General features: G+C 40.5%; 1 protein-coding gene across 1 annotated transcript; it reads right to left on the bottom strand.

Annotated features, from left to right (window-relative positions):
- Positions 1–1,583: 1,583 nt before the first annotated feature.
- On the bottom strand, positions 1,584–16,433 carry vdac1 (voltage-dependent anion channel 1). The gene is made up of 9 exons (XM_030068885.1): positions 16,281–16,433; positions 13,453–13,522; positions 9,709–9,758; positions 8,452–8,604; positions 6,726–6,778; positions 5,912–6,139; positions 3,867–4,017; positions 3,346–3,403; positions 1,584–2,740 (listed from the first exon to the last, which is right to left on the bottom strand). The coding sequence occupies exons 2-9, from the start codon at positions 13,517–13,519 to the stop codon at positions 2,649–2,651; spliced, it is 852 nt and encodes a 283-aa protein (XP_029924745.1). The 5' UTR covers positions 13,520–13,522; positions 16,281–16,433; the 3' UTR covers positions 1,584–2,648.
- Positions 16,434–26,292: the final 9,859 nt, after the last annotated feature.

The raw sequence follows: 26,292 nt of genomic DNA, 5'->3' as shown, positions 1-26,292 counted from the left end.
GGGGTGTGTGTGAGAGTGCCAGGGAGATGTGCTGAGGTCTGAGTCATCCTTAGAATTAATGTCACCTCCCTCTTGTCAGTCCTCCAAAACAAACAACTTGGTATGCCATGACAGAAGCGCAGGATTTTAAGCACATATGAACTTGTACACTTTCTTTGATGTCCAACTGAGTATGCCAAGCGTCCATACTCACGTGGACGTCAAATTCAAGGAAACTGAGGTGTTGTTTGGTGAAACTCAGGAACCCCAAATTGACGTTTTAAGGTAAAACATAACAGAAGCCCTCTTGACCTTGTCAATTCAAGAAATACTGGCTAATATATGAATTTGGAGGATATATCTATAGATCTATATCTATCTATATCTATCTATATAGATATAGATATATCTATATATATCTATATCTATATAGATAGATATAGATAGATATAGATCTATAGATAGATAGATATCTATCTATAGATCTACACTACTCACAAAAAGTTAGGGATATTTGGCTTTTGCTACAGTGATATTATATCATGAAAGTAGGGCATTTAAGTAGAAGCATACACTGGTGATTTCCTCATCTCAAACAATTTCTTGAAACAAAAGCCAACAACAGTGGTGGATATACCACAACAAAAAATGTCAGTGTCAGTAACTTGTCATGTGCCCTTGAGCATCAATTACAGCTTGACAACGATGTCTCATGCTGTTCACAAGTCGACGTATTGTCTGCTGAGGCATGGCATCCCACTCTTCTTGAAGGGCGGCCCTCAGGACATTGAGGTTCTGGGGTACAGAGCTCCGAGCCTCTACATGGCGACTCAGCTGATCCCATAGGTTTTCTATGGGATTCAGGTCTGAGAAAGTGCAGGCCACTCCATTTGAGGTACCCCAGTCTACAGCAGCCGTTCCCTAATGATACGACCTCGATGAGCTGGAGCATCAAACACCTGATGTGAATTTTGCCGTTAAACTCCCTGTTAGAGAACAGCAACTTGTGCAAAAAGTACTGAAACATTGAACAGTTGGACATGTGCTTTCAAAAGTTTACAGAAGGTCACATTAAGTTCACCTGTAAAGGTTAGAATGCATTTTAGGTTCATCCTGAAATTTCACCCGAAAGCCGAATATCCCTAACTTTTTGTGAGTAGTGTATATATAGATATATATCTATATATAGATATATATCTATATAGATAGATATATGTATCTAGATCTATATAGATACATATAGTTTATATATATATATATATATATATATATATATATGTGTGTGTGTGTGTGTGTGTGTGTGTGTACACTTGTAAGGTGTTGACTTCGCATATATTTCATCTTCACTTTCCTTTGTTGTCAAGGCCAGTAGGGACCCTTTGTATTAAGTGCTGAACAGTTTCCGATTGCAGTGTAACCCTAAATAGGCTAATAAATAAACAGCGAGTAATTTGCTGTTTTAAAATACATTTAAGAGTCATCTTTAGCCATCACAAAAAGCTAACTGGGCTTGATTAATTACATGCAAGTCAAAATGGAGTCAGTACTTTAAAAGTGCCAAATTATTTTCAGACAAATAACACAAGAACAAATACAATCAGAAACTGGTTCAAGATGTTTATTTAACTCAGGAGGTAACAGTACTGTCAAGTACACTAAGCCCAGGTCTCATAACCAGTTCTGGAAGACTACCACATCCTGTCAGGGGTATTTATTCCTCTTGTTGTTCCTCCTCCCAAGTGTTTCTTATGCCGCAAATTTGAGCAGTGTGCATGACTTGTTTCCTTCCCTTTACTAGACCAGGAACAATTGACAGATCTTTGCCTCCTCACATTTAACAAGTGGGTTAAAGTATGCAAGACTGTCGATAAAATAATATTCTTTTCGCTATTTGTAACAAAAGACATAATTCACACCAAATGCACAGAGACAAAAGACGAGTGAGACGAAAACACAGAATGTACACCATGGGGTGCAGTGCCTCTCTGAGCTACTGTCAACTAACCCTTCTCACCTTCGTACAATAATATCTCAAGACAGACACTTCCCTATAATAGAGTAAGAGAGCTCTCCAGTGTAGAAGAACAGCTTGAATAAGACAGCTGGCCGACCACCGAGCGCTGTGATCAGTGAGTTGTGACTGGTACTAAGCAATAACACCATCTGGTGGTGCAAATACTCAACTGTAGGCTTACTGTGTGGAGCCCATTGTGTGTTTCTGGCTGGTCTATAGTTTAGAATTTCCTCTTTATCTGAACTGGAAAGCACAGAGAAACATAAATTAAAGCATTTTGTATGATTGTAGTGAAATAAAAACATGTTAAGACCAACATGAATGAATCCAAGGCTACTTCTCCCTTGTAAGCTACACATTTCAAAGTCTGACTTTTTTTTTTGTTTCATTTTTAGTTTTGTTCTGAGCTGTATTTTCAAAATATATGTTCCCTTAAAGTGGTCCTTTATAAGTAGCAGATCGTCGACTGGACGACTTGACCTTCATTATGCTGCCTTGCTTCAACTGTAGCACATCTAAGGGATACAGGGTCGTGAGGGTTTGCTATTCAATAAAGGATTTGGAGGTTCTTTTGGTGGGGGCAGGGAATGTGTGTGTGAGTGTATGCATGTATGTATGCATGTTCTGGGGGGAGCAAGAGGTTCGTCTCATCTTTCTATGCCTGGAACTCGAGGCCGAGGCCAAGCTTGTGGCCACCAGCGTTGATGTTCTTGCCATCAAGGAGAGCAGACAGCGTCAGCTTGATGCCTGAGGAGACAAACCCAGCAAAACAAGACATGAACAGACCAAGTATTTCATTACAAGTATGACTAGTGACTCCTATATCAAACATGATAGTAAAGCTACGATAGCTTTAAGGATGGGAGTGTCTGCACTTAGAGATAATGATTCCTAAATAACAACCAGAGATTTTGTGCTCGATGCCCACTTGTGCAGACTGTTTAAAGCGGTGGTTGTCAGTCTTTTGGTTTGTGACCCCTGAAGACAAACTAATGCCAACATGCCAACCTGAGAACCACTGGTTTACAACATTAAAAATCCCAACTTCACTTTTGAAAACTATTACATTTGGACAAATGAACCTCATAAAATTTTTATAAAATGGCATGTCTGAACATTCTCTAAAACTATCCCCATTACAAATGAAATAAAAGTACTCATACAATATTCCTCAGAAATATTTTTTTGTACTGGTGTCACTTGTTTATATGTGGCGCCTACTGTGTCTCATCATGATGTCTGAGCAGCCTGCTAACTGGACAGTGGACATTTAGTCTGAACTGCTCCATTCAGGCAATAGTGAAACAGTCTTTAGTCTGTCCAAACCCTTAAAGAAAGAAGACTGCACTCACCAGGCTTCAGAGTCTGAGTGTAGCCCAGGCCCACAAGGCTGGAGTTGTTCACCTTAGCCTATGTGGAAATAATGGCAGAAATTAACACAGAGCAAAGCAATTCACTAAATTTTTTTGATGTATATGAGTTCTTCAGAGTCAGATTGATGAAGATGTACACATTTCTACCAAGTAATGTTTAATGTTTCATACTCTATAAATGCACAGATATGCAGTCATTCATTTGTACAAATAGATGTGTGTATAAGTTGCTGATTTGATTCTTTATAAAGAGTATTTATTGATGTATCTGCTTATTACCTACCAAAAATCAAAAAGCTGGCCCAAAGAAAAAGCAAAAACACCTACCAGCTTCGAGTAGGGACTGTGTGTAGCTGACTGTGCACTATGAGCTCACTATGGGGTGGGGGATAGTGATAAATGAGAACCTCCTCAGAGGGATCAACAAACTACCACGAGGCTACACTGCTTCCACCACTCCTACTCCTGCACGACTGCTACCCAGGTTACACACTACTCACAGAGAAGGCTGCATCGGCATCAATCTGGTATTTGGCCGCGATCCCAAAGCGGGTGTTACTGTTTCCGGCGGTCCAGGCCAGGTTGACAGCTGTCTCTAGCTGATCATTCACCTTCTGGTAGATGGAGCCACCAAACTCAGTGCCATCATTTCTGAGAAAAACAAAAAACATACATAGATATTCATTCCATAAATCTCTCCAAAGTATACATTTTTCGCCCAAGAATTTTTTGAGTCAGCCTTTGAATACGATGAACGGTGAAGAAAACATTAACAAAATTATAATATACACTTCGTTTTCCATTGATCAACTAACTGATTGAGCATTGATGATGGGTGACATTTGCAAAAAAGTAACCCTCTTTATTACCAGATAATAGCTAACTTGGGAGCCTGTGTACAAGTTACTGTATGTGGTAAAGACCTCAACAGACGCTAAGCTGAGCGCATTGTCTCCAGTGTAAAGCCCACATTACACTCTGTCTGACCCCACATAACAACCTTATTGTAGACTGAAAGAGACAGGATTGGCCCAGGACACAGCAGGGGACAACACAAATACTTTACTCTTTCTCTCTGTCTCCCTCTGTCTGTCACTTTGTCGGTCCTACTCCTCGCTCCCAAAGCCTTTCTGCCTGCCAGCCACTCTCTTTATCTCACTTGCATTATAGTAAATCCCATCACCTGAGTGTAAAAATAACTGCCAGGCAGTCATACAGCACCTGGGCGCCAAACTGGCAGCCATAGACAGCCAGTCAGACAAGGACAAGAGAGAAGATGGAGCTTGAAGGCCTCTGTCTCACCAAGGTCAAGAGTCTGGACTCAGCTGTTGTTACTATAGCCACTGACGGCCTGTGGTTTGTGCTCGAGTCCCATATGACAGCCTACAGCTCGGACTGTACACAAACCTTTACCCAATATCAGAATGAGAGTAAATGAAAAGTTTTCTATATAGTTAAGACAGGACAAAATGGAACAAAGAGATGCATGCAGAATGGACTGATGGTCAGCAATGTTTCAGTCTTAACTCAGGGTTCATACACTTTTAACCAGTGGCTTTCAATGACTTGTGCATGACTTCACCCCAAATTTCAGCTTAATTTCCATGAACAAATGAAACTTTCATTTATTTTAAGATATTTTTTTGGCCGTTCTGTTTTCTTTGACAGTGACAGTAGAGAGCGACAGGAAAGCTAGGGGAGAGAGAAGGGATGACATTCAGCAAATGGCCTGAGGTCGGATTCGAACACAGGACACTGCGATCAGGACTCAGCCTCCACACATGGCACACAGTCTTATCCAGGGAGCTACCAGGGTGCCCAACTTTTATTTTTTAAGGGGTGCCACTGAAAAGGAGTGTTTTAACACTATACTATATGTTCTGAAAGGCAGATGATATTTCAAGTAGTGTGTATGAACCTCACTAAAACAAACAATGTTGTTGTTTCAAAACAAGCTATTTTCAACTGTCTTCATACTCAGACAAACTGATGCATGAACAATCTTAAAGCACTTCCACCCCCTTTTTTTAATAAATTGGTCAATTCAATCTTCATTCATTTTTCATTCAGTGTTACCAATACTTTTTTTTGCCCCTCAATTTAGCCATCTCCCCTTGAGCCTGGCATCTGAACAGTATTTCAGACTACAAAACTACACAACTTTCTATCTAGCTTAGGTTAGGAACTGCAAGAAATGCATCTGAGCCCGATTAATGTATCGGCCTTTACTGATCTACCATACATATAGTATATCGGTATCAGCATATAAGTTGTTAAAACCTTTTTTGAAAAAAATATCGATATTAAGATTTTATTACTCCCTTATATCAGCCCCAAAAGTCCAGTGTTGGCTAAGCTCTAGCTTTTAGAGGGCGTACACCAAAAAAAAAAAAATCACACACAAAATCACGCCACCCAATTCCTGCACACTATTCATATGTTGTCTGTATGTAAAATTTAGCGTTTTACTATCAAGTTTTAATCATTATCATCAGTCATTTTCCTACTTCTACTTGTATCCACCTGCTGCTACTTCTGGACTTACACATTCGTATGGAGCTGGAACTCGTCGGTCTTGTATCCCACAGCGAAGTTGCTCTGGGTGATCCTGTTCCTGCCGGCCTCAAAGGTCATCTGGTAGCCGGCCAGCCAGCCCTCGTAGCCCACCACCGCCGCACCATGGATGGCCGTACCGTTAATATCGTAATCCACATCACAGCCGAGGTTGATGTGGTCACATTTGTAGCCTGTCTTGATCTTGCCGCTCTTCTTGCTAACAGGACGTTGGGGAGAGTAAGACAAGTCGTTAATGTCTGTGGCAGAGATACAAACATCAGACTGCTGTGACTTGTACAAACACACACACAACATAGGAGCAAGAATCAAACTACCAAAGCCCAGAGGTGCCACACACTCCTCAATGAACTACTAACTATAACTAGATACCTTATTCTGCACAAACAAAACTATATACCCTGCCTTAAGTGAGTCCAACAGAGTAGAATAATAAGTAGAGCAAGAATGAAAGGCATAATTGTACAAACTGTACAATAACTTTTAAACTGTTAAAATTGTTTTTTTTCCTTCATATATAAAATTTTGTGAAAAAAGGAAAAAAAATGTATGACTCAGTAATAAGAATGTGCCACTAACACTGTGCATACATGAACTCTGAGGAACTGCGAGGGACTTGGGACAAAAATGTCCATCACATGGCATGTGGGAATGCGGCATGAAATGGCATGTGGAATTAATGTAACATAGATGATAATCCTCATTCAAATGATCTGTGTGTTTCACACTGGAATGCCCTCCATTTGTAGGGTTGTGATACAGCACAGCGATCCCACTGTCCTCACCCAGTGTTTGGTGAGAAGGACGAATCAAACGTCAGCTTCAGGCCCTTGGCCAACTGCGGAGAAAGGAAGGAGAAAGTTGAAATCAGTGTGCTGTGGAAAATGGTAACAAAAGTCAGTGTGTCTGAGAAAGAAAAAAGTCTGAGCTAATCAAAAGGATTCAGCTGAAAGGTCACATGTTCATCAGAAGATGTCAGGCTCCAATGTCAGATAAAGCATCGTAAATGGCATTTTAACAACTGGTCGAGTGACAGGCTATGCTGACTAGAGAGAGAGGAAAAGCAAAAGGCAGCAAGGCCAGTTCCCACTGTGGTCCTGATGTAAACCTGAATTACCTTTTCATTTGCATAACTGATGTTGCATTCATCTCAACTTGGAAACTCATTTCTGACTGGTAAATTTACAAACTTCAGCAACACTGCATTCAATGTGTCAACTGGGGAAAAATGGATGCACGCAAGAAGACATTCCTCTTGCATGTTCCTCCAAGGGGAAAACCAAAAGTGCCAACACCAAGACTGTAATAATGTGAGGTCCACTGAATAGCAAATGAAGTTTCTCTATGGCTCTCTGGACAGAAATAAAGTCATGGGCACACTGCAACATTCAAATGTCTTTCTCAGAGCCAAACATTTTTTAGCTAACTTAGTGCTTCCAATAGTCGTAGTAGTAAGTTACTATTGGCAGCGGTGTTGTCAAATCACACTTGTGGAATGTGGCAACACAACAAAACTGAGTGATGCAGCTGCTAAATGGATCGCCATGGCCTGTTGGCCATCAGTGCTGTGGAAGACAACGGGCTGAAAAACATCAGATTGAGTTACATCAGGGAATCCATCATAAAAACCTCTTTGAAGAGCAACAGTTGTTTCCAAATTACACTCTAAAACAGTGGAAGGGTAGGCAACCAAAACTTATTATACATTTTAAATATGTGATTAATTATGATTAATTTATGACTACGAAGTGATTAACAGGATTATTTAAAAAAAAAAAAAAAATGAATCATTTGACAGCCCTAGTTTTGCATCATTTTTGTGCTCTGACATCACATGAACCAAAATCAGAGAAACTGAAGGTCTGAAATGATACCTGAATTTCCAACTTGTAATTTTGATGCTAACCCTTTTGAAATCAACACAGCATGAGGCAAAGAGCTTCCATAGCCTGTTCTTCCTTTCCCATTTTTAATGTTGTTTTTGGAACCACCATCTGAGGCTATGAACATATAAAACAAGCTGTAAAATACATTCTTTTACATTTGTGTGAAGAGACTCATTTGGAAAATTCATGTTCCCTGAAAATGTATCCAATTTCCTGGCCATCTGGAATACCTCCCAAAACTGCAAACTATTTTTTTTTATTATTATTATTTTTGGCGTTTCTGCTTTATTTTTCAGTCACAGTAGAGATAGACAGGAAAAGCAGGGGGGAGAGAGGGGATGACGTGCAGCAAAGGACCTGAGGTCGGATTCGAACCCTGGTCAATGTGATCGGGACTGGGTCCTGGTACATGGTGCACGCCCTTTGCCGGTGAGCCACTGGGGCGCCCCCCAAAATCCCAAACTATTCCAGGAATTACATGACCAGTGAGAACCTGAGTATTAGGATCAACGCCATCGTAACGTCTCTGTTTTTCTATAGATTCAGTTACAGATTCAACTTATTTCTAAGTCTGTTCATCATTGGCTGCATGTTGTCCTTTATTGGCGCTGGCACACCCGCCCACCTGGTCCTCCAGTGTGATCTCGGTCCCCAGGGTGTTGTCGGTGTTCCATTTCTCTGTGAAGGTCAGGCCGTGCTCTGCCCACTTGTACTTGGTCTCCAGGGAGCCAGCAACCTTGCTGGTCTCGGTGTTGGCAGAGCCTGTGCTGGTGAACTCCTGCACACAGGGAGATCATACAGACACGTTAAAGGGGCAAGACAGTTGTTAATAATATTATGCCTTGAAACAAAATATATCTACAGTTAAAAAGCCACACAGCTTTTTGAGGGAGAAGCACTCCGGAAAACCTTCCACTATTAATTAATTACTATTCATTTATAACATCAGAATGTATTTGACATTCACAAAGGTATGTTTTAACCCTTGTCTGTTTGTTTGTCAAGAAATGTTTAAAACTCTGGATTTTGGACAAAGAATAATGACATTTTGATGGTGATCTTGATGTGGGATTTCTGTTATTAGATGATTGTCTATAGCAACTTCTATAAAAGTAAGGGAGATAGAGACCTGATTAAAAAAAAAAAACAAACCTTATGGTGTGTCTCTGAGTACCTTTAAGTTGTGAAAATGTACCATTAACTATGACTTGTCTGCTTAGCTGCAAATTTTCAATCATCACAATCCGCTTTGTGCTTTGAGAGGAAAGTTCATGTCTTTGGCACATAGAAATTGGGTGGATGTCCAGTTCCAAAAAAAGTAAATTTAAAATTGCTTTGTTTCCTTTTAGATCTTTTTTTCCTTTTCTTTTCTTGTTCTTTGCTTTGATTGCCTCGTTGTAACTGAAAATGAGGGCAACTTCAATGATTTTCAAGGTTAATAAGTGTTGGTTGAATGAATGAATAAATGAATGAAAGTAGAAAGGAAGGAGCACTTGAATGGTTTAAGAAAAAAAGATTTCAGTGGTTGCAACAAATGTACATAGGGCATGTTACAACACTTATGAGTTTACGGTTTTCTGCACTTGTTCTGTGTTAATTCTGTCATATGGCTTGTTCATATAAAATCATCATAATCATTTGAATTTTTGAATTATAATTAGTACATAAATATAAAATTAATCTATTCACCATCTCTTTAAATACACAGCAGTGAAGCAGTGGAGGCCAGGGTGTGTGGCAGCATTTCAGAGATCAGATAAGCTGTCACTTCATTATCAGTCAAACAGCAACTCTGAAATCAAGAGCCTCCTGAGGTCCAAGAGGACGGCTGCAGTCTGGAGTGACAGCTCTGATAATCTGATAATGACCCGCGACGACTTACCAGTCCATTCTCAGACTTCGTTTTCAAGTCCAGCTTGATGAGCCCAAAGCCTGAAACAGACAATATATATTTATAAAAAAAAGTTCAAAATTATAAATATAAAAAGACAGGGGATAACACATAATTGTTAGGGGTGTGCATAATTTTTCAAGTTTGTTTCTATGAAAAATCCTGCAACAGCACAGAAATCAGAAATCAGGTGTAAGTCATTCAGTATGAAGAATGTAAAAGAAATATAAAGAGCTTTCTTTATACCCCACTTTGTTTCACCAGCACTGGCCAGACACAGATATGATTTTAATATGAATATTTTAATATGAATATCATGGAGTCTAACCACTCAAACTCTTTCATAAATACACATTAAAAGTCCTTGAAGAGATTTCCCTCATCCAGTTAATAAACACTTTAAAGCAAGCCATTGATTAGTGTCTGTGTAATATTGATTCATCACTCTCCTCGGTCCATTTAAAGTTATTGATATGGCACAAACTCGGTGCATGTATTGATTTGCTGTAGATTCTGTGAGAGCGTCAGCGCTGTCAGTTATGACCAATAGCTGGATGGTTGATTACACAGATCCTGGCTCAAGCTGACAGCACCATTCCCTGGCTCTACGCAGCATTTCATCCGTCCACTGATTCATTCATCCATAGTCTAGATGACCTCGGGATCCACACATCCAACTTCCTGGCCTAATACTGGTGCTAGCTCTTCCCAGCTTCCCCTCCATTAAGCCAACCACTGATTTACTCATCTCTGTCTGTAGCAGCAGCCACTGTTCAAAACACCCAAACATCTCTCCAGCTGTCCATCCACAAATTTCTACCCATCCATTCATATATTCATTAAGATAAATCTCTTCCTTCCATCCTCCACCGATCCCACAGTGATCAACGATGGAGTCTTGAACACTGATGGGTGACATTTTTCTGATCTCAATATTCATCACTTTCACACTTACTCTGAATGTATGGCATTTTAAATATGTATGGGGCTCTATCTGGAGAGCACTAGACTCACCAATATTCTATAATCTTTGGCTACTTTGGTCATGTATGGTATCTTTTGGTATAAAGCATCACACACCATGTTGGTAAACTCAAGCATGCTGTGTGCAGTTCACTGGCATCAACTTACATCATTTCTGAGTAATTTCTGAGAGCAAGTCCATGCGCTGCAAACTGCCTCTTCTCACTGCTATGTGGGGCCACCCACGAGCAAAATTAATGAAACTCATAACTGTAGAACTCACCATTGTTTAAATATAACGTTTCTTTACTTCAGTCATTTCATTATGTGTGCAGAGTGAATGTGCAGAGGTCTTGTCCTGCATTTATAAGAACCATATATACTCCCATGCAATACTCTGCTTAGGGAAGAGCCAACTGATTTTGCAATGATAAAATGCCGAAGTCCATTTCTAAATTGTTTTTGGATTACTTATTTGCTCCCTTTTGTCCTTACTTCTTTATTCCCTCTCCTACCACACACAAAAGCTGAAAAACTACTGCTCTAAGGAATCCATCAATATGGGGCAATGTTTCCTTGAACTTTTTGATTGTTTATTTTTTTTCCCCCCAAGAGTTGATTCCCATGGCAGGAGGAATCGCTCCACCTTGGCCCGAGGCCCTGCAGGGGAAACCTCAACACCGTGATGACTCAAACAGCATTCCTCAACAAGATGTGGCATTCTAATTATGGCAGCACAACCAATTGGGTATATTTGTATATTTCACTTTTTGTAGAACACAATAGAGGTCAATATGGTTTTTCAGAACAAATAGCAATACCAATATTTTTAAACGGTCTTTGCAATTAGCTTTACAACCCTAACTTAGAAATATGGGACATAGGAATGCAGTGAAAGTTATAGTAGCTCACAGTATTTCTTTAAAGTAAGCAAGCAGCTCTGTAAGTCTGTAATCCAGACATCCAATTCATTGTAATGACGAGAGATAGATTATGGTCTTTACATGAAAAACTTGCTTAAAAAAGCATTTTTACTGAACAACTAAATGAACCATCAGTGATATTTTAATGGTTTCTGCTTTCCCAGATTACTGATGTGCAATCACTGCAAATTTTACAGTGATTCAACCCTGATGGTACATAAGTCATCTCAAGAAATCAAGTCGAGAAATCCCCAAATATTCACTGTAGTTCATTCAGCAAGGCTTTGTAAGTGCAACTGAGTGTATTCAAACCCTAAACCCCAAGGACATCCACTCCAACTGTGGCCTCCCTCCTGGGCCTTAACATGTGTCCAAGTGAGCTGTAGCAAGTAGTGTGCTAAATGTAGCAGTCTTTGCTTTCATCTGGACTCAGCGTGCATTTGCATCCATTTTCTATCCATTTTCCATCCAAGTGAGCATTTAGTTTAATTCGATACAAAATGGCACAACTGAACATAGCCCATAACTCAGGGGTTAGAGCAACAAATCGCCTCGGACTACAGCCTTGAAAATGATGAAGGCTGTAGTCCAAGGCTACAGCCTTCAAAATGGTGATTTAGTGCAAAGAAACATGGATGAAAGTCATTCACAAAAGATATTTAATATGACAAAACCTTCATTAAAAGTAGAAAAAAAAAACACCTGTGGTCCGAGATCATTTTTCCATACATACAGTAAAATCTGGAATGAGATCCCATACTATATTAGACCAATAACCTCTTTTACACAATTCAAACAGGCCTATAAATGTTGTCTGATGGAGGGACACACCTGTCAGTACGGATATCAGCTCACATCATATAAAATAAAACAACATACTCATTCCATTCTCTCGCTTGTAGTGTCTATGTAGCTGTTATGCTTTGTTGTTTTGTTTTACTGATTTTTTTTTTGTTTGTTGTTTGTTTTTTTGTTTTTAAACAGGAGCCTGTTGCCAAACAGTTTTCAGCTGAGTCAGACCAGTTTTTAAACTGTAACATCTGTAATGTTACTTTAATCATTTTCCTGTAGAATTAAACTGAAATGAAAATGAATGACATGAAAGTGGCAATTTGGTAGAAAAACTGAAAGCCATGGTTCTGTAATCATGTGTGGTGAACCCTTCTTGAATGTGTCTTTTTTTCCCAAGCACCATGCAATATGACATTGAACACATTTACAATGCAGAATATTCAACACTGCTTTTGATTAATTATGTTAGGCATAATAGGTGACTTTTCTACAGGCCACATACAAAGACTTTCTGTTGCTATGTTGCACAACCTTTACAGAACATTGGCAAATGCCTCATTCATATTCTTGAACTGTTAGTACATGTTTAATTTAAAGCAGAGAATGCGGGTTCTGAATCAGTTAAATATTTTAACGCCAAAACAAACTGTGACCTAAACACCAAGGTACAAACTCAACCAAGAAAAGGGTGAACCATTACATCCCTCATTTAAAAGTATGTAAGTTTGTAGGCCTTTATTGCACTTCTGTCTGCTCCATCGATTACCTAGTGCCAACAACACCGTTAAAAAGGTACAATATGTAGCATAACAACATAATAAATCATCACTGACCATCATGCAGAGCACTAGCAGTCTTTATACTACATTTTACATTCTGTCCCACCTGGACAGATTTGAAAGGAAATCTGCTTGATTCCTCCAGGGTATAAAACAGGAAGTGGACTTAGTGGACTATTTTAATATCTACACATGCCACCTTTAAGTTTCCTCTATGATAGACAACAGTGCATGTTAATGATAATGGGTGAAGCTGTGGGTGCGTGCTCAGTGCTCACCATATCCCTTGGTGAAAACATCCCTGGCAGACTTTCCAAGGTCAACGTAGGTAGGAGGTACAGCCATTATCTGTAAGTATAAGAGCAGACAGGATGGTCAGAGATGAGATCGGGAACAAAACCAGGCATGAAAAAAGAGGGAATGCAGCAAATCTCTCATTATAAATGACTGGGAGTAATACAGTATGTCCAAGAGGAGCTGAAAAATCACTGATACTCTGTGGCAGAGCTTTGGGTCAGCCAGAGCTCGCAGTGACACAGCAGAGGGAAAAAAAAACACAGTAGGCATACTGTAGCAGAGGCACAGACTGACGAATCACATGTAACAGGGTTTGAGGAGAGAGCAGGGCTGCTGGAGAGAGGTGGGAGCAACTGCTGATCAGTGACGGACAGGAAAGCCAGGAGCCTAAAGGAAGGCAGGCACACACACAGACACGCAAACACAAACACTCGCCTATGCATTCCTGACTAAAATTGTCCAGCCCTTGTGCAGTCTTTGAGCCAGGCTTCCCGCTCCATGTCAAATGCAAAATTCCCCGATTTTTCCCATGAACTTCTATAACTAAAATGTTGATATCCTTTTACCTATATGCTTTTTAACGCACTTCACATTCAATGATCTTATCAAAGTTTACTACACTGTTTTATTCTGCAAGGAACATAACATAGCCGCAATGGGAAATACTTCTTTTTGGTGAATAACTAGTTCATTTTTTGTTTGTTTGTTTTAACTGAGGTGGCAGACAAAATTCCATGATATTTTGAGACTTGCCCCAATGACGCTCCACTTTTTTTGTCCACTGTACAGCAGAGGACAAAAAAGGTCCTTTGTTAACCCTTCAGATTTGGTTGCATTCATGCACATTTGTGCCTTTCCATTCTCCCATATCAGTATGTTGTGCAAGCCATTTCCATTTTTCAGAATAGGTCTATGATTCATTTCAGAACATTTTCAATAGTACGAAATTTGTCAAGACCATGTGGTTACTCAGACCTATTGATAACACACGTGTATATTGATAGCATTTACAGCAGGAATTCCAACAATTTGCCAAGTGACAACCTTAGGCCCACGTACATCTCTGGACTCTCTGGACTTGACCTAGTCCTTGACTTGATCACTAGTGTTTCATGAGGTGATCATCCATTACTGTAATATCCTCATTTGAGATCAAACACGGAACAAATAAGCTAATCACTGTTTCCCAATATAAAAGTGAAGCTGAACAAGTTAAATAAAGCTTTTTTGTGACAAAAAGGCCTACAATTGCACTCAGTAATTTTGTTAAATAAATAGTTCAAGCAGATATCCCGCAACACTGACCAGAGTAACTGCTAGGATTGGCAGTAAGCTAAAATGTCTCGCTGGGGCTTGCCCTAGAATACTGATGCACCACTTCAACACTTCCATGAGTCATGCATTCACTAAAATATCATGAGAAACTCTTTCCTTCAATGTTCTTAGTTCAACATTCCTGCGTTCCAGTCCCTGCCTTCAAAACTGTTCACTCAAGTGTTTATGGCTGCCCCACCTATTTTTAACAATCCCACCATCCTACTCCAACTTGAACATGACTAATACACCTAACGTATGACAGCCCAGTGTGGATTGCATATTTAGGCCAAACTGCTGCATAAAAATCGCATCGGGCCCCAGCTGCTTCACCACACTTTTCCAAGTTTTACTTCCCTACAAGCTTTCTTCAGACTGAACTTCACCAACTAGCCTTTAGACTGGGATTCTATGGGAACCAGTATAGCCTCCAGGGATCAGGAGGCCAATGCAAGTGTTCATAAAGAAGCACTTGGACAGGATGTGGCCTCATGTCAAGAATGTGCGTGTGTGTAAATAGGCACGCACACACAGCTTGTCCACTAAGCCATTCACTCCATGCTCCATCCTTTCAGCTACACACACATGCACACGCACACACACAAATACTCAATAAATCCCCCTGAGACTAGTTTTATGGCAGCTCACGGCTAAAGGACGTAGAGCCATGAAACCCTCATGAAACCCTATCAACATGACAACCTGCAAAGTCCTGTCATTGAGGGGTCAAGGTCTTTAGGTTAAATAAATGCTGGTTGAAAAGGGGGATACATCCTAATGTCCATTCACTTTACAGAAGAAAGGGAGAGTTCCCACTGCATCATTCTACACCTGCCAGTTCATTAACAGCGTGAAGCCATGCCATGTTACCCTTGACTTTGCAGCTAACAAGTTAATGATTATTCACTAACCCCCAACACCAACTGAAGTTATGGACTGATGAAAGCACATTCAACTGTAATGTAGGCCTATAAGCTTAAAGAAGACAACATAAAGAGCACCTCCGGTGTGACTGCAGCAGGGCAAGACGCATACAAAGAGGACATCAAGGTAGCATCTCACAGCCTGTTAGCCTAGCCTGCTAACAGATTAACGTGACTAGCTAGCTACTAGCTAGGTGGAGACGGGCAGGTGTCTGAGCTGGGTGAGGGTGACAAGCCAGCGGGCAGGCCGCTGGATGTCAGGAGCTGCAAGCTGGTCCAGCCCCGTTATTTCTAGCTACCCGAACAACTGCTGACTGCTCAACTCCACTCTGCTGCGCTGCACTGCCAAATGTAGAGCAAACATGCCTGCTAGACACAGAGCTAACGCTGGCTAGCATCAGGCCTTGGAGCATCTCTCCCCTCCCTGTCGAGCGGCATCCCGCTCCGGGTAAAGCCTCCCGGGGTAGCCAGCCTGCCGGCTCCGCGCTCTGAGGGTCGGTCAGAGTCCACCGGATGACAGTAGGGAGAGAGAGAGAGAGCCGACACGGCAACCGTATCGCATTTCGACATACCTCTGTCAGTGGTTTCCAGTCCTACCGGAGAAGGAGCTTGTCAACTGCACAAAGGGAGGAGAGAAAGAGAGAGAGAGGAGGTGGCGTGGCCAACGTCACGTACGTTACAAGTCGGTCACGCAAGCGTCCTGGAGAGATGCAGCAGCCTCCCCTGCTATCAACGGGCTGTGTGTGTGTGTGTGTGTGTGTGTGTGTGTGTGTGTGTGTGTGTGTGTGTGTGTGCGCGTGTGTGTGTGTGCGCGCGTGCGTGCGTGTGTGTGCGCGCGCGCGCGCGCGCGCGTGTGTGTGTGTGTGTGTGTGTGTGCGTGCGTGCGTGTGCGCGCGCGTGTGTGTGTTTGTGTGTGTGTGTGTGTGTGTGCGTGCGTGCGTGTGATAAAAAGCGCACTAATGTCTGTTAGAAATCACCTTGAGCGCATCACTTCTCCCATTTGTAAGTATTAATGGCTATATTTAAAAAGAAAACAATGGGAAACTGTTTCTGCCCCATGGATATATAATTCTCAAATAAAAGTTTCTGTTTAAGACTGTACACAGGTTCTAGCTAATGTTTGCTAATATTTGTAAATCCCTCCCAACTATAAACAATAGATGTACTTTTTGTGATGGGATGGGGGGTAATTTTTATAGTATTTTTATGCTTAAGTATATTTACAGCAACTTTCCTAATGAAACAAGACGCAGGACAAATAGAAACACGCTGGCAACACATTTTTACGAATACAAATTTTGGCACAACACCACAGAAAGACATGGCTGCAAGAATATTAAGAATATAAAGACACAAATTCAGTTTTGTGTGTGTTTCCGCAAACTTGTAACACTCCAACAATAACTAGCTTTGTCTAGTCCACTGCCGCATATTTTGTCCCTTTTTCCAAGGTATAAAAAAAGCGTGACCGTTAAAAGCCACTTGTGCTAAACCACTAAAACGTTATCTGGCCCGGGCACACAAAAGCTCCCTGCATGTCATGACGTGGACCTCCATTTTCCAGGGCAGTTTTTAATCAGACTTTAGTGTATTTATTCATGGAGCAAATCCGGCCGCACCAAGGAGACAATAAAAGCTGACTGAATGATCCCAGGTGGTGATGCTGGCCCGCTGAGCCTCAGTTTTGTCTCCCAAATGTCACAACAGCAACACAAATGTTAGTGTCTTGAGGCCCTGCATCAATTTCATGAATGTGCGGTCGTCTGATAACACGAAACAGAAAGGTAAGTTCACAACAGCGCTTGTATTGTAAGTTTCTTGAATTTGAAACTCAAAACAAGTGCAAGCCTAATAAACGGAGACAGCAAGTCATCCTGCACATGTATACAGCTGTCTGCTATTTAGCCAGGCAGTCAGCTGACAAGAAGTTAAACTGAAGGTGCACTATGTAGTTTTGTCAATCAATCAGTCAAAAGAAACAGATCATTTTTGAGCACCTGAATCCGAGAAGATGCTTTTTTGAATGCATGTAAACAAAATTGCAGGCCCTGCTGTTGTAAACGTCACCATTTCCCCCTGTGGACAGTTTGTTTGTTTGTTTGTTTCTATATACAATTAAATATATCCCGTTGCATTTTTAACCTATAAAAACTACGTAGTGCACCTTTAAGTAAGTTTTATGACTGATATTAGTGTTTGATGTGTAGACACAACAAGCCGCCAATCAAAATGCCTTGTGGTTAATCTAAACACAGCATCAAAAATGAAAAGGAATCTGCATGAGTCAGTGAGGGCATTCAGTGTAAAACAAATAATTAAATCACCTGTAGGCTATAATCGCCTAGCAGGCCTAGTCAGTCATAATCATCTTAAGAAAACATAGGCCACGGCTCCTCATTAACAATGCAGCATTTTTACAGACGTGCAGGTTGCACGTTCACAGCCTTGTTACAGTTTTGCTTAGATTACAGAGAAGTCCCGTGTAACGAAGACGGAAGTGGGCAGAAGGGAAGTCTTTTCCATTGCTTATACACTCTCTGGCGTCGCCTCCAGATTAACCATGACGCATGCGCAGTCCACTCTGGGCAGCACGCTAGGATATGTAACACCTCTAAGCACGCAATTCCCCGCAATGTCACCAGTATTATAATAAATAAATAAATAACCAGAGTCCCGTTAACAGCTGATTAGGACCAGCCTCACTGCATATGCCCAGCCATGGTGCGATTAGAGCAATGGTGCACCGTCCCGGGACAGAGCCCTAATCTCCTGGCAGGGGCTGCAGTGTCGCATGTGTGCGGCAGGAGGAAGGCGCTCGCCGCTGCTCTCTGTGGTGTCAGGGCTGGGAGCTGCAGCCCCGGTGGCGGTGGCGATGACACTGTAGTCAGATGAAAGGAGACCACACACTGACTCATCCAGGGCTCTTTGTTTGAGAGGACCATCTTCACTGGCTGATCTCTTCAAAGGGTGTTGTGTAAGGATTTATTTATTTATTTATTTACGTGTACTTATTTATTTATTTTTTGGTTCGTACCATTTATGGACATTTTACCTGCATGGACCTGTTCATGCAGGTTCATTTTGAAATAGTCATCTGGCCATCAGGATATTTTATTTTCTAATGGCATTGAAGGAGTTTAATTTATAATGTCCCATAACTTCATTATCTTAAAGTAACAGGATAATTGCATAAGAATAATTACTGGCCATATACAGGCTATATTTGGAGATTTGCTAGAAACAGGCAGTGGTGGAAATGAATTAAGTGCCTTTACTCAAGGTGGACTTGTGTACAGTTTTGAGGTTCAGGAACTTTACTTGAGGTATTTCCATTCTGAGTGACTTTCTGCTCTTCCTGCAGTGCTTTTGAGATGGAAATGTTGTACTTTTTACCTCAGTACATTTTTCTGACTGCTGTAGACACTAGTTCCTTAGAAGAATAAGCATTTATGCACAAAACATATGATGAGCTCATGAAATATGATGCCTTGTGTAAATTAGTCAAGATTACATGGAGCAGTTAGGCCTATAACATTATACTACTTACTGAATAATGCATCCAACATTTAACACAATGTAAGGGACTTCTTACATTTACTGGGTCATTTGGTCATTACTGTATTGCTACTTCTTTTTAAGTGAAGGATTTGTGAACCTCTCCCAGCACAATTGGGAAAAGTTTAAAATAGGTCTGAAATTTGCAGCAGTCACCTCTACAAGAGGCAGAATAGTCAAAGTGAAGTGAGTTTAGGGCAGAGCCTCTACCTCTTACAGACTTGTTCAATGTCTCTTGTAAATTTTGTTTATGTGTTAACATATAAAACTGTTTAGATTACTTCCATAGATGGCAGATTCCATTTTTCCTATAATCACAGTGCACAAGACGGGCTTTTCATAATCTGAACATTTTTGATTGTCCTCTTCTTCTTCTTCTTTTTTTTTTTTTAATTTCTGCTCTTTTTAATAGTGAAGGTAGCGAGACACAGTAAGGGCAGGGCAGAGTGAGAGCCTGGGCTGGATTTGAACCCGGGCCGCTGTGATCAGGACTCCTTGATGAGCAGTACACACTCCACCAGGTGAGCCACCAGGCTGCCCCTCTCCATCTCTTTCAGAATTGATTTTCAGGACCTTTTACTCACATAGGAAGCAGCTCATAATGGTATAGCACCTTCTAACATTTCAGACTTTTTTACTCATTATCAAACAACAAGAGGCCTCAGGTCCTCTGATGCTCGTCTTTCATCTGTTCCCTAAACGAGTGTTGTTGCTACTCCCCTTGTTTTTTTTATATATATATTGTACCCTCCTGTTGGAATTTGATTTTGTGATTTTATTATCTCTTTCTACTGTCATTTTTATTTTCTATTTCTTTATCTATTTTCTTTCATCATCTTTATTTCCTTCTTTTATTGAATCTTTTATTCTATTTTCATGAACTTATTTATTTTTATTGTTATTATTTATTTGTCTCATATATATATCCTCCTGTTTGAATTTGTGAATTTTTTATTTGAGCCTGTACTCATTTTTTTTTATTGTTGCACTCACTTGCTGTTGTGTTGTCCTTATATTGCCATACAATAAAGCAATTTGATCTGCATTTTATGTATGTAAGGGGCTATACAAATAAAGTTCTTTTTCTTTTTCTACTTCTTCTACTTCTTTTTCCTCTTCTTCTTCTTCTTCTTCTTCTACTACTACTACTTCTTTTTCTGGTAATTTTTATAATCATTAGTTTGAAGAATTTGCATCAAATTTATAAGGTGGCTGAGCAAGTTCTTGACAAGAAAAACGGTGGGTAAACCAAATTTCTCTGCTGCAGTATTACCTCTGTGGTTGTGAGTGCAGAGCAGAGGTGTGGTGTGTTTTGTTTAATTGTACAGTATGTGCAGGTTTTCACAGAAACACAGCAGTGTGGTTGAGTTAAAGGAACAACGCCAAACCCCCAAAGGGCTTCCTCTGCAATGGTTGCAGCTGGCAGCAGACAGCACAAAAAGAGACCGTTCATACTGTACCTCTGTCACCCAGCAGCTTTGAATAATTAATTGATATTTGCCACCACTGATTACTTGTCTTTCACATGCGCCGACTTTTCAGCTCAATATCAAATCGAAATGAGGCAGCTGCAACCTACCGGTGTTAAGTTTTCTTTTTAGTTTCTTTCTTTCACTTGTCTTCTACACGTCAGAGATCAGGGACCACAGTCTTGTCTTTTAGATATCTGCACATTTCTATGACCGTCACGCCGGTAAATGTTGACAGAGGAAAGTGACTTTGTCTGGTCTGTGAGGCGCTGAAGCCACTCAAATCCTCTGCTGAAAACATCAGTTGTAGACAATCCCCAGCGGATCGGGAAATGACTACCAGACACAACCAAAACACTGCTGAAGTTTGTCTGTGGCAGTTTTGTTTGTTCTGTCAGACCCGTCCCAAGATCATTTTTACCTGCTGGGCTGGGGAAACCGTGAAAGTTGGTGGTAATATTTGGGATTGAAAAGCTTTGTTTCCTGTGTTGCTGCTCACATGGGCTGGATTATGAGCGCGGCTCTGATCGGTTTGAGCCAGTAGATGTCAGTGTTGGAAACGATGTGTAAATCCTCTGTCTGCTCCTCGTCTTGTCAGCAGGTCCTGCTGGGTGTTTGCTTCAGTGAAATGAAATGTATTGATTTACGTGTCAGGACAAGCTTTTAACTCCGACTCTCTTGATAATCCTGATCAAGCATTTGCTCCATCTCCAACTCATTCTGAGTGAGATCTATGAGATCATCTACATTAAAACATCTGTATTAGTTCTTCCTTTAATGCAGTTACAGCCTGTAATTTCTTTTTGACAACATTGAATCCATGGGTGAGCTTCCTTCCAGAATCTGTAAAATATTTTAAATATATTAGACAAAACACCATTAAATAAATATTTTAAACACACTTTGAGCACATGAAGACATTGATCTGTCCCTTGATCTGTCCCAGTCACTGTATCATACTACAATATGAACACACAATATGAAAATCATGATATGACTGTAGTTTTCCCTTCAATGTAATTTTGTTGGTGATAGTGTCATGATTCCCTATAATGTAATATAATGTAAGAATTTTATTTATTTATCTATTTATATTTGTTTTTATTTATTAAATTCACGTGCAGCATGCATGTAGAACACAAATGTGCTTTCACATGACGGCTTCCACTATTTTTTTTACTCAAGTTCTGTATTTTCGTGCAGTTTTGAGATATTTATACTTGTGTTGAGTCTTTCCAGTTTTGTGAAATTCAATACTTATTTTAATCTCTGCTACATTTCAAGATAAACATTCAGCTCCAAAATATTTATCATAGAGCTTGCATTTACTTGTTACTTTATGGAAAGGGGATTAACATACAAAACATGCATTCAGTTTATAAGATTAGCACAGAGTAAAAGTCACAGCCAAGCACATTTTAACATTTGCCAGGAGGATTTTATATTGAACACGCATTTTTTAAAGGTGCATTTAATATCAAATGCCTCACTGCTTAATTAAAGGATTAGTGTATTTCTTCCATCACTGCTAACTGTTGACCTTAAATAACATTTCACTGCAACAAGCTGCAGCAGGATGATTCCTCTGCTTCATACAAGCTTTAAGAAAATTATTTTTTGGATCATTCCTTAAAGTATGCCATCTACTTTTACTACAGATTATCTAGGCCTAGTTTTCGAGGACTGCAATTTTTGACACATTTTCATGCAGAATGTGTTTTGATGAATCTGATGTTTTCAAGATATACTGACGCCAGCGAGGATGGGAAACACGGATTAATGACATTAATTAAGGTCACAATCGTAAACAGAATGAGTCATAAATTAAATGAAGCGAGCTGTCACGTGGCTGATGGGAACAGATACTTCATTCTTTACTCATTCACCAACATCCACAGCTTGTTGCCATTAAACAAACATGTTTAAGTTATTTCCTCGTGTGTCTCTGGAAGTTTCCATCCCTGCTTTATATGTTCTTGCATCACTGTATCTCGAGTAACATTTAATCAACAACTAGTAACATCTTCGTCGCCTGTCGGTCGCCTTCAGATGCAGCCAAAATTCATTTTTAGATTCTCCTCAAGTCATATCTGGATGCTGTCCTTTCATCCCCGAAGCTTCAAAGCCAACGCTACGCTCACTTCAAACAGCCGTCACCAAGTGCCAATCACGTCCCCCTCCAGAAGACAACAAACACAACAGAAAATGTTAATCAACCCGGGCCAAGCATCAACACAGTAAATAAAAGAAATTGTAAACAGATGCCATAATTTACAACATATGGATAAATAAGGCAGTATGTCATCTTTCTTTTTTTTTTCTTTTTTTCAATCCAGCGGTTCAACCAGGGTCCAAACCCCCACCCTCCCTCCCTCCCTCACATCCATCCATCCCAAACCCCTTCTTATGAGTCAGTGACTTCACTGCGTGCTGCCGCTTTTTCCAGCTTGGAGTGGAAGTCCGTAACCCAGCGTCTGGTTAATATGGGAATATAAATCATATTGCTCATGTTCCCTCATTCAAACAGCCCGAGACCAAGGACCTTTTTACCTTCATCTCTGCAGGATCAGCTGCAACACTGAGCATGCGAAAAGGCTTTCTGTGAAAGATGTAATGGTTTGAAGTTTCCACTCCCTCAAATTTGGAAGAATTGCTGCAGTCACATGGGATGGCGAAAGAGATGACAGATCCAAAAGGATAAATGAAATCATTCAATCATTAGCCGCAATCCAAGAGTATCAATATGAAAATCAGTGGTGCAAAACAATTTGGTTTGTGTGTCGTGAACTGGGGCCTTTCATAGCGAGCCACATGAAATATTTATGTAGCTCAGGAGTCATAAAACACTGCAGCAAAACCTCCTCCCTATATATCACGGAGTTAAGGATTTTAAGAGACCCTCACAAACAAATTAGGCCAATAAATAATGTCCTATCATAATAGCTAATTATTTAATCAATATCTGCTGTAGAATATATCAACAAGCATTTTTTGCTTGCTGGCTACCAAATGTTTCAAGGATTAGAACAGGAATCAGCCCTGTGACTTTTTGTGCTGCCTTTACAGTCAGCATGTCATCTGTTTGTTGTTATATTGCTTTTTTATTTTAATTTATCAAATGAATGTAAAACAGTTAATCAAGCAGTCAGCAGTAAATAACTTAAATTGCCGATCCCTGTTTAATACAGCTAACCCGTGTTGTCCACTAACCGGCTGTCCTGGGATAGTGGGATCTAGTGATGTAATGTCTAGAAATGGGAACAAAGTGAAAGTGTTTCACCAGACAAAGAAACTCTGGAATTAAATATTTCTACCCCGTTATTTGGCTAAGAGCAACACTGTGCGAATACTTCAAAACTCAAGTTTGCTTCTTTTTAACTGTTTTACTCAAATTAAAAATTGCTTCTCAATTTATAGCGCTATGGTTAGCGTCATGACTCTCAGTGAACTCTCATCAAAAGTTTCAGTTATCTAAATGCTGTGGGGTCAGTAGGGACGGGGTGAGGGAAGGCAGTTTCACCACTCTTGAAAACTTCACTTAAAGGTGGAAAAACAAAATGGGTGGGTGGGTGGGGGTGTGTGAAAATTGTCAATATGGAATGAAAATTACCAGATGCCTTAAAATTCATGCGCCACCTTCTTTTTTGTGTGTTGATCAGCATCATAATATAAGTTGTTGACATTATAGGAAAAGTGAGAGATGCGTTCTTCCTGTCTGAACTTTGGTAAACAGATTGGAGGCATGAGAAAATGTCAAGGCTTCACTGTGGTCAGAGAGCTGCCGTGGAGCAGTGACTCATTCTCACTGCACCCGTCTGTGTGTGTGTGTGTGTGTGTGTGCGTGGTGTGCTGTGCGTAGCAGAAGCACTGATCGTTATCTCTCATTCATGGCGTCCAAGGAAATGTAGTGTAAGCCGGTTAACAGTCATTTTCTCAGTATCTGCCACGGAGAGATGTGTGCTGATAGTCGGTGGCATGTCGTTCTTGCAGCCACCTGCTGCCTTGTTCTGTGGAAACTGAGCTGATGCTGCTGCAGCGTTGCCCAATCGCTCTCGTGTTGCCCGCATGCCACACAGCTCATCCAGTCACTGCTGGCTGTCTCTCACATGTTTCACTGCTGCACGCTTTGTGTAACAGCACAGGGATGCAGTGGAGGCTAAACCCACTGCAGCCGAGTTCATCCACCTTTTATTGCGAAATGGGGTCCAACCAGCTTATCAGTCCAAAGCGCTGAGTGGGATCAGGCTGGTAGAAGTTCCATAAAAACTGGGGTATTTTGCAGAACACAAATGAAAAGTATTTCAGTCATTTTTCCTCTTCGAGAAGCACATATCAACTTTTTCTTTTATATGTGGTTTCAAAGGCTGTAGCTTTTCTCTCTAATCTGCATTGCAAGTTGGAGATGGATTTTTGTACATTTTGAAGCACTGGCAATGTGCAATATTAATGTGCATAATATCCTGTTAGGTTTGCAGTGGTCATTATCCGCTTTTAAATCACCTCTTAAAACTCATTTTTCAGACTTTTTTTAAACTTTGTTTTGTTTACTTACTTTACTACTTTTTTTTTGCATGTTTCTTTGTGTGAGTGTGTGTTTTATTTCCATTGTTACATGCTTTAATTTGTTGCCTTATTAAAAGCGACCCTATTAAAAAAGTTCTATACAAATAAAGTTTATTGTTAAATTATTATTGTAAAATGAAGCAAAGACAGACTTTATAGATATTTTCAGAGAATGTTTGGCTTTATCAGTCAGAGCTTGTGAAGTTATTCCCAAAGCTACTATGCTCAGCAAACTTTCCAGTATTAGTCAGCATTGATTTTTCAGTGACAATTACTTTGAAGTGGCAAGTGTTGATAGGAGCGTTGTTTTTAGACTCACAGAGCAGATGTGCCTGTGGCGTTGTTCATAACTATCAAAAGTGTCAAATTAACTCTGATGGGTGTGGACTTTAATAAACACTGGAAAAGTTGTTTTTTTCACTCTCATTGTTAAATTAACTTTTTTCTAAAACTTGTCTCTCCTGTATAAGTCATGGCAGAGTGGCGTTAGCTTTTAAAGGGAACGGCCACCACTGGTTGTGGAAGGCACTTTGGATAAAAGCGTCCACCAGCTGACATACGATACATGAAGTCGTTCCAAGCCAAACCTATATTTTCAGTCGACTTGATCAGGAGATGCTTGCCTTCTGATTCACATCTGCCATTGATAATCACAGGAAGAAACCACAGGCTTGGCAGGGAGAGGAGAGTTTTGGCTCAGCCAGCACTTCCACTGCAAACTCTGGAGCAGCCCACAGCCAGCATGTAGCCGCGCTGCTGCACAGCACCTCGCTGCACCCAGCATCAACATGTGTACTGAATACAGGATCCTGTAATCAACAAACTCTCCATATTCCTTCCCTCAGGTGCCGTGTGAACATCAAAGGAGGTAAAGGATGGCGTGGTATCTCTGTGTGCCTGTGCCTTCTACTGTATAACACGGCCTGGCTTTCAGCCCCAAGACACAGGCACGGAGCAGCCAAGGAAATCTAATTTCATGAATGCCACATCGCTACCT

Source organism: Myripristis murdjan, chromosome 14 (genome assembly GCF_902150065.1).
Source record: "Myripristis murdjan chromosome 14, fMyrMur1.1, whole genome shotgun sequence".
NCBI classification, from domain to species: Eukaryota; Metazoa; Chordata; class Actinopteri; order Holocentriformes; family Holocentridae; genus Myripristis; species Myripristis murdjan.
The sequence above is the reverse complement of the archived record's forward strand: the minus strand, read 5'-3'. Positions and strand labels throughout refer to the sequence as shown.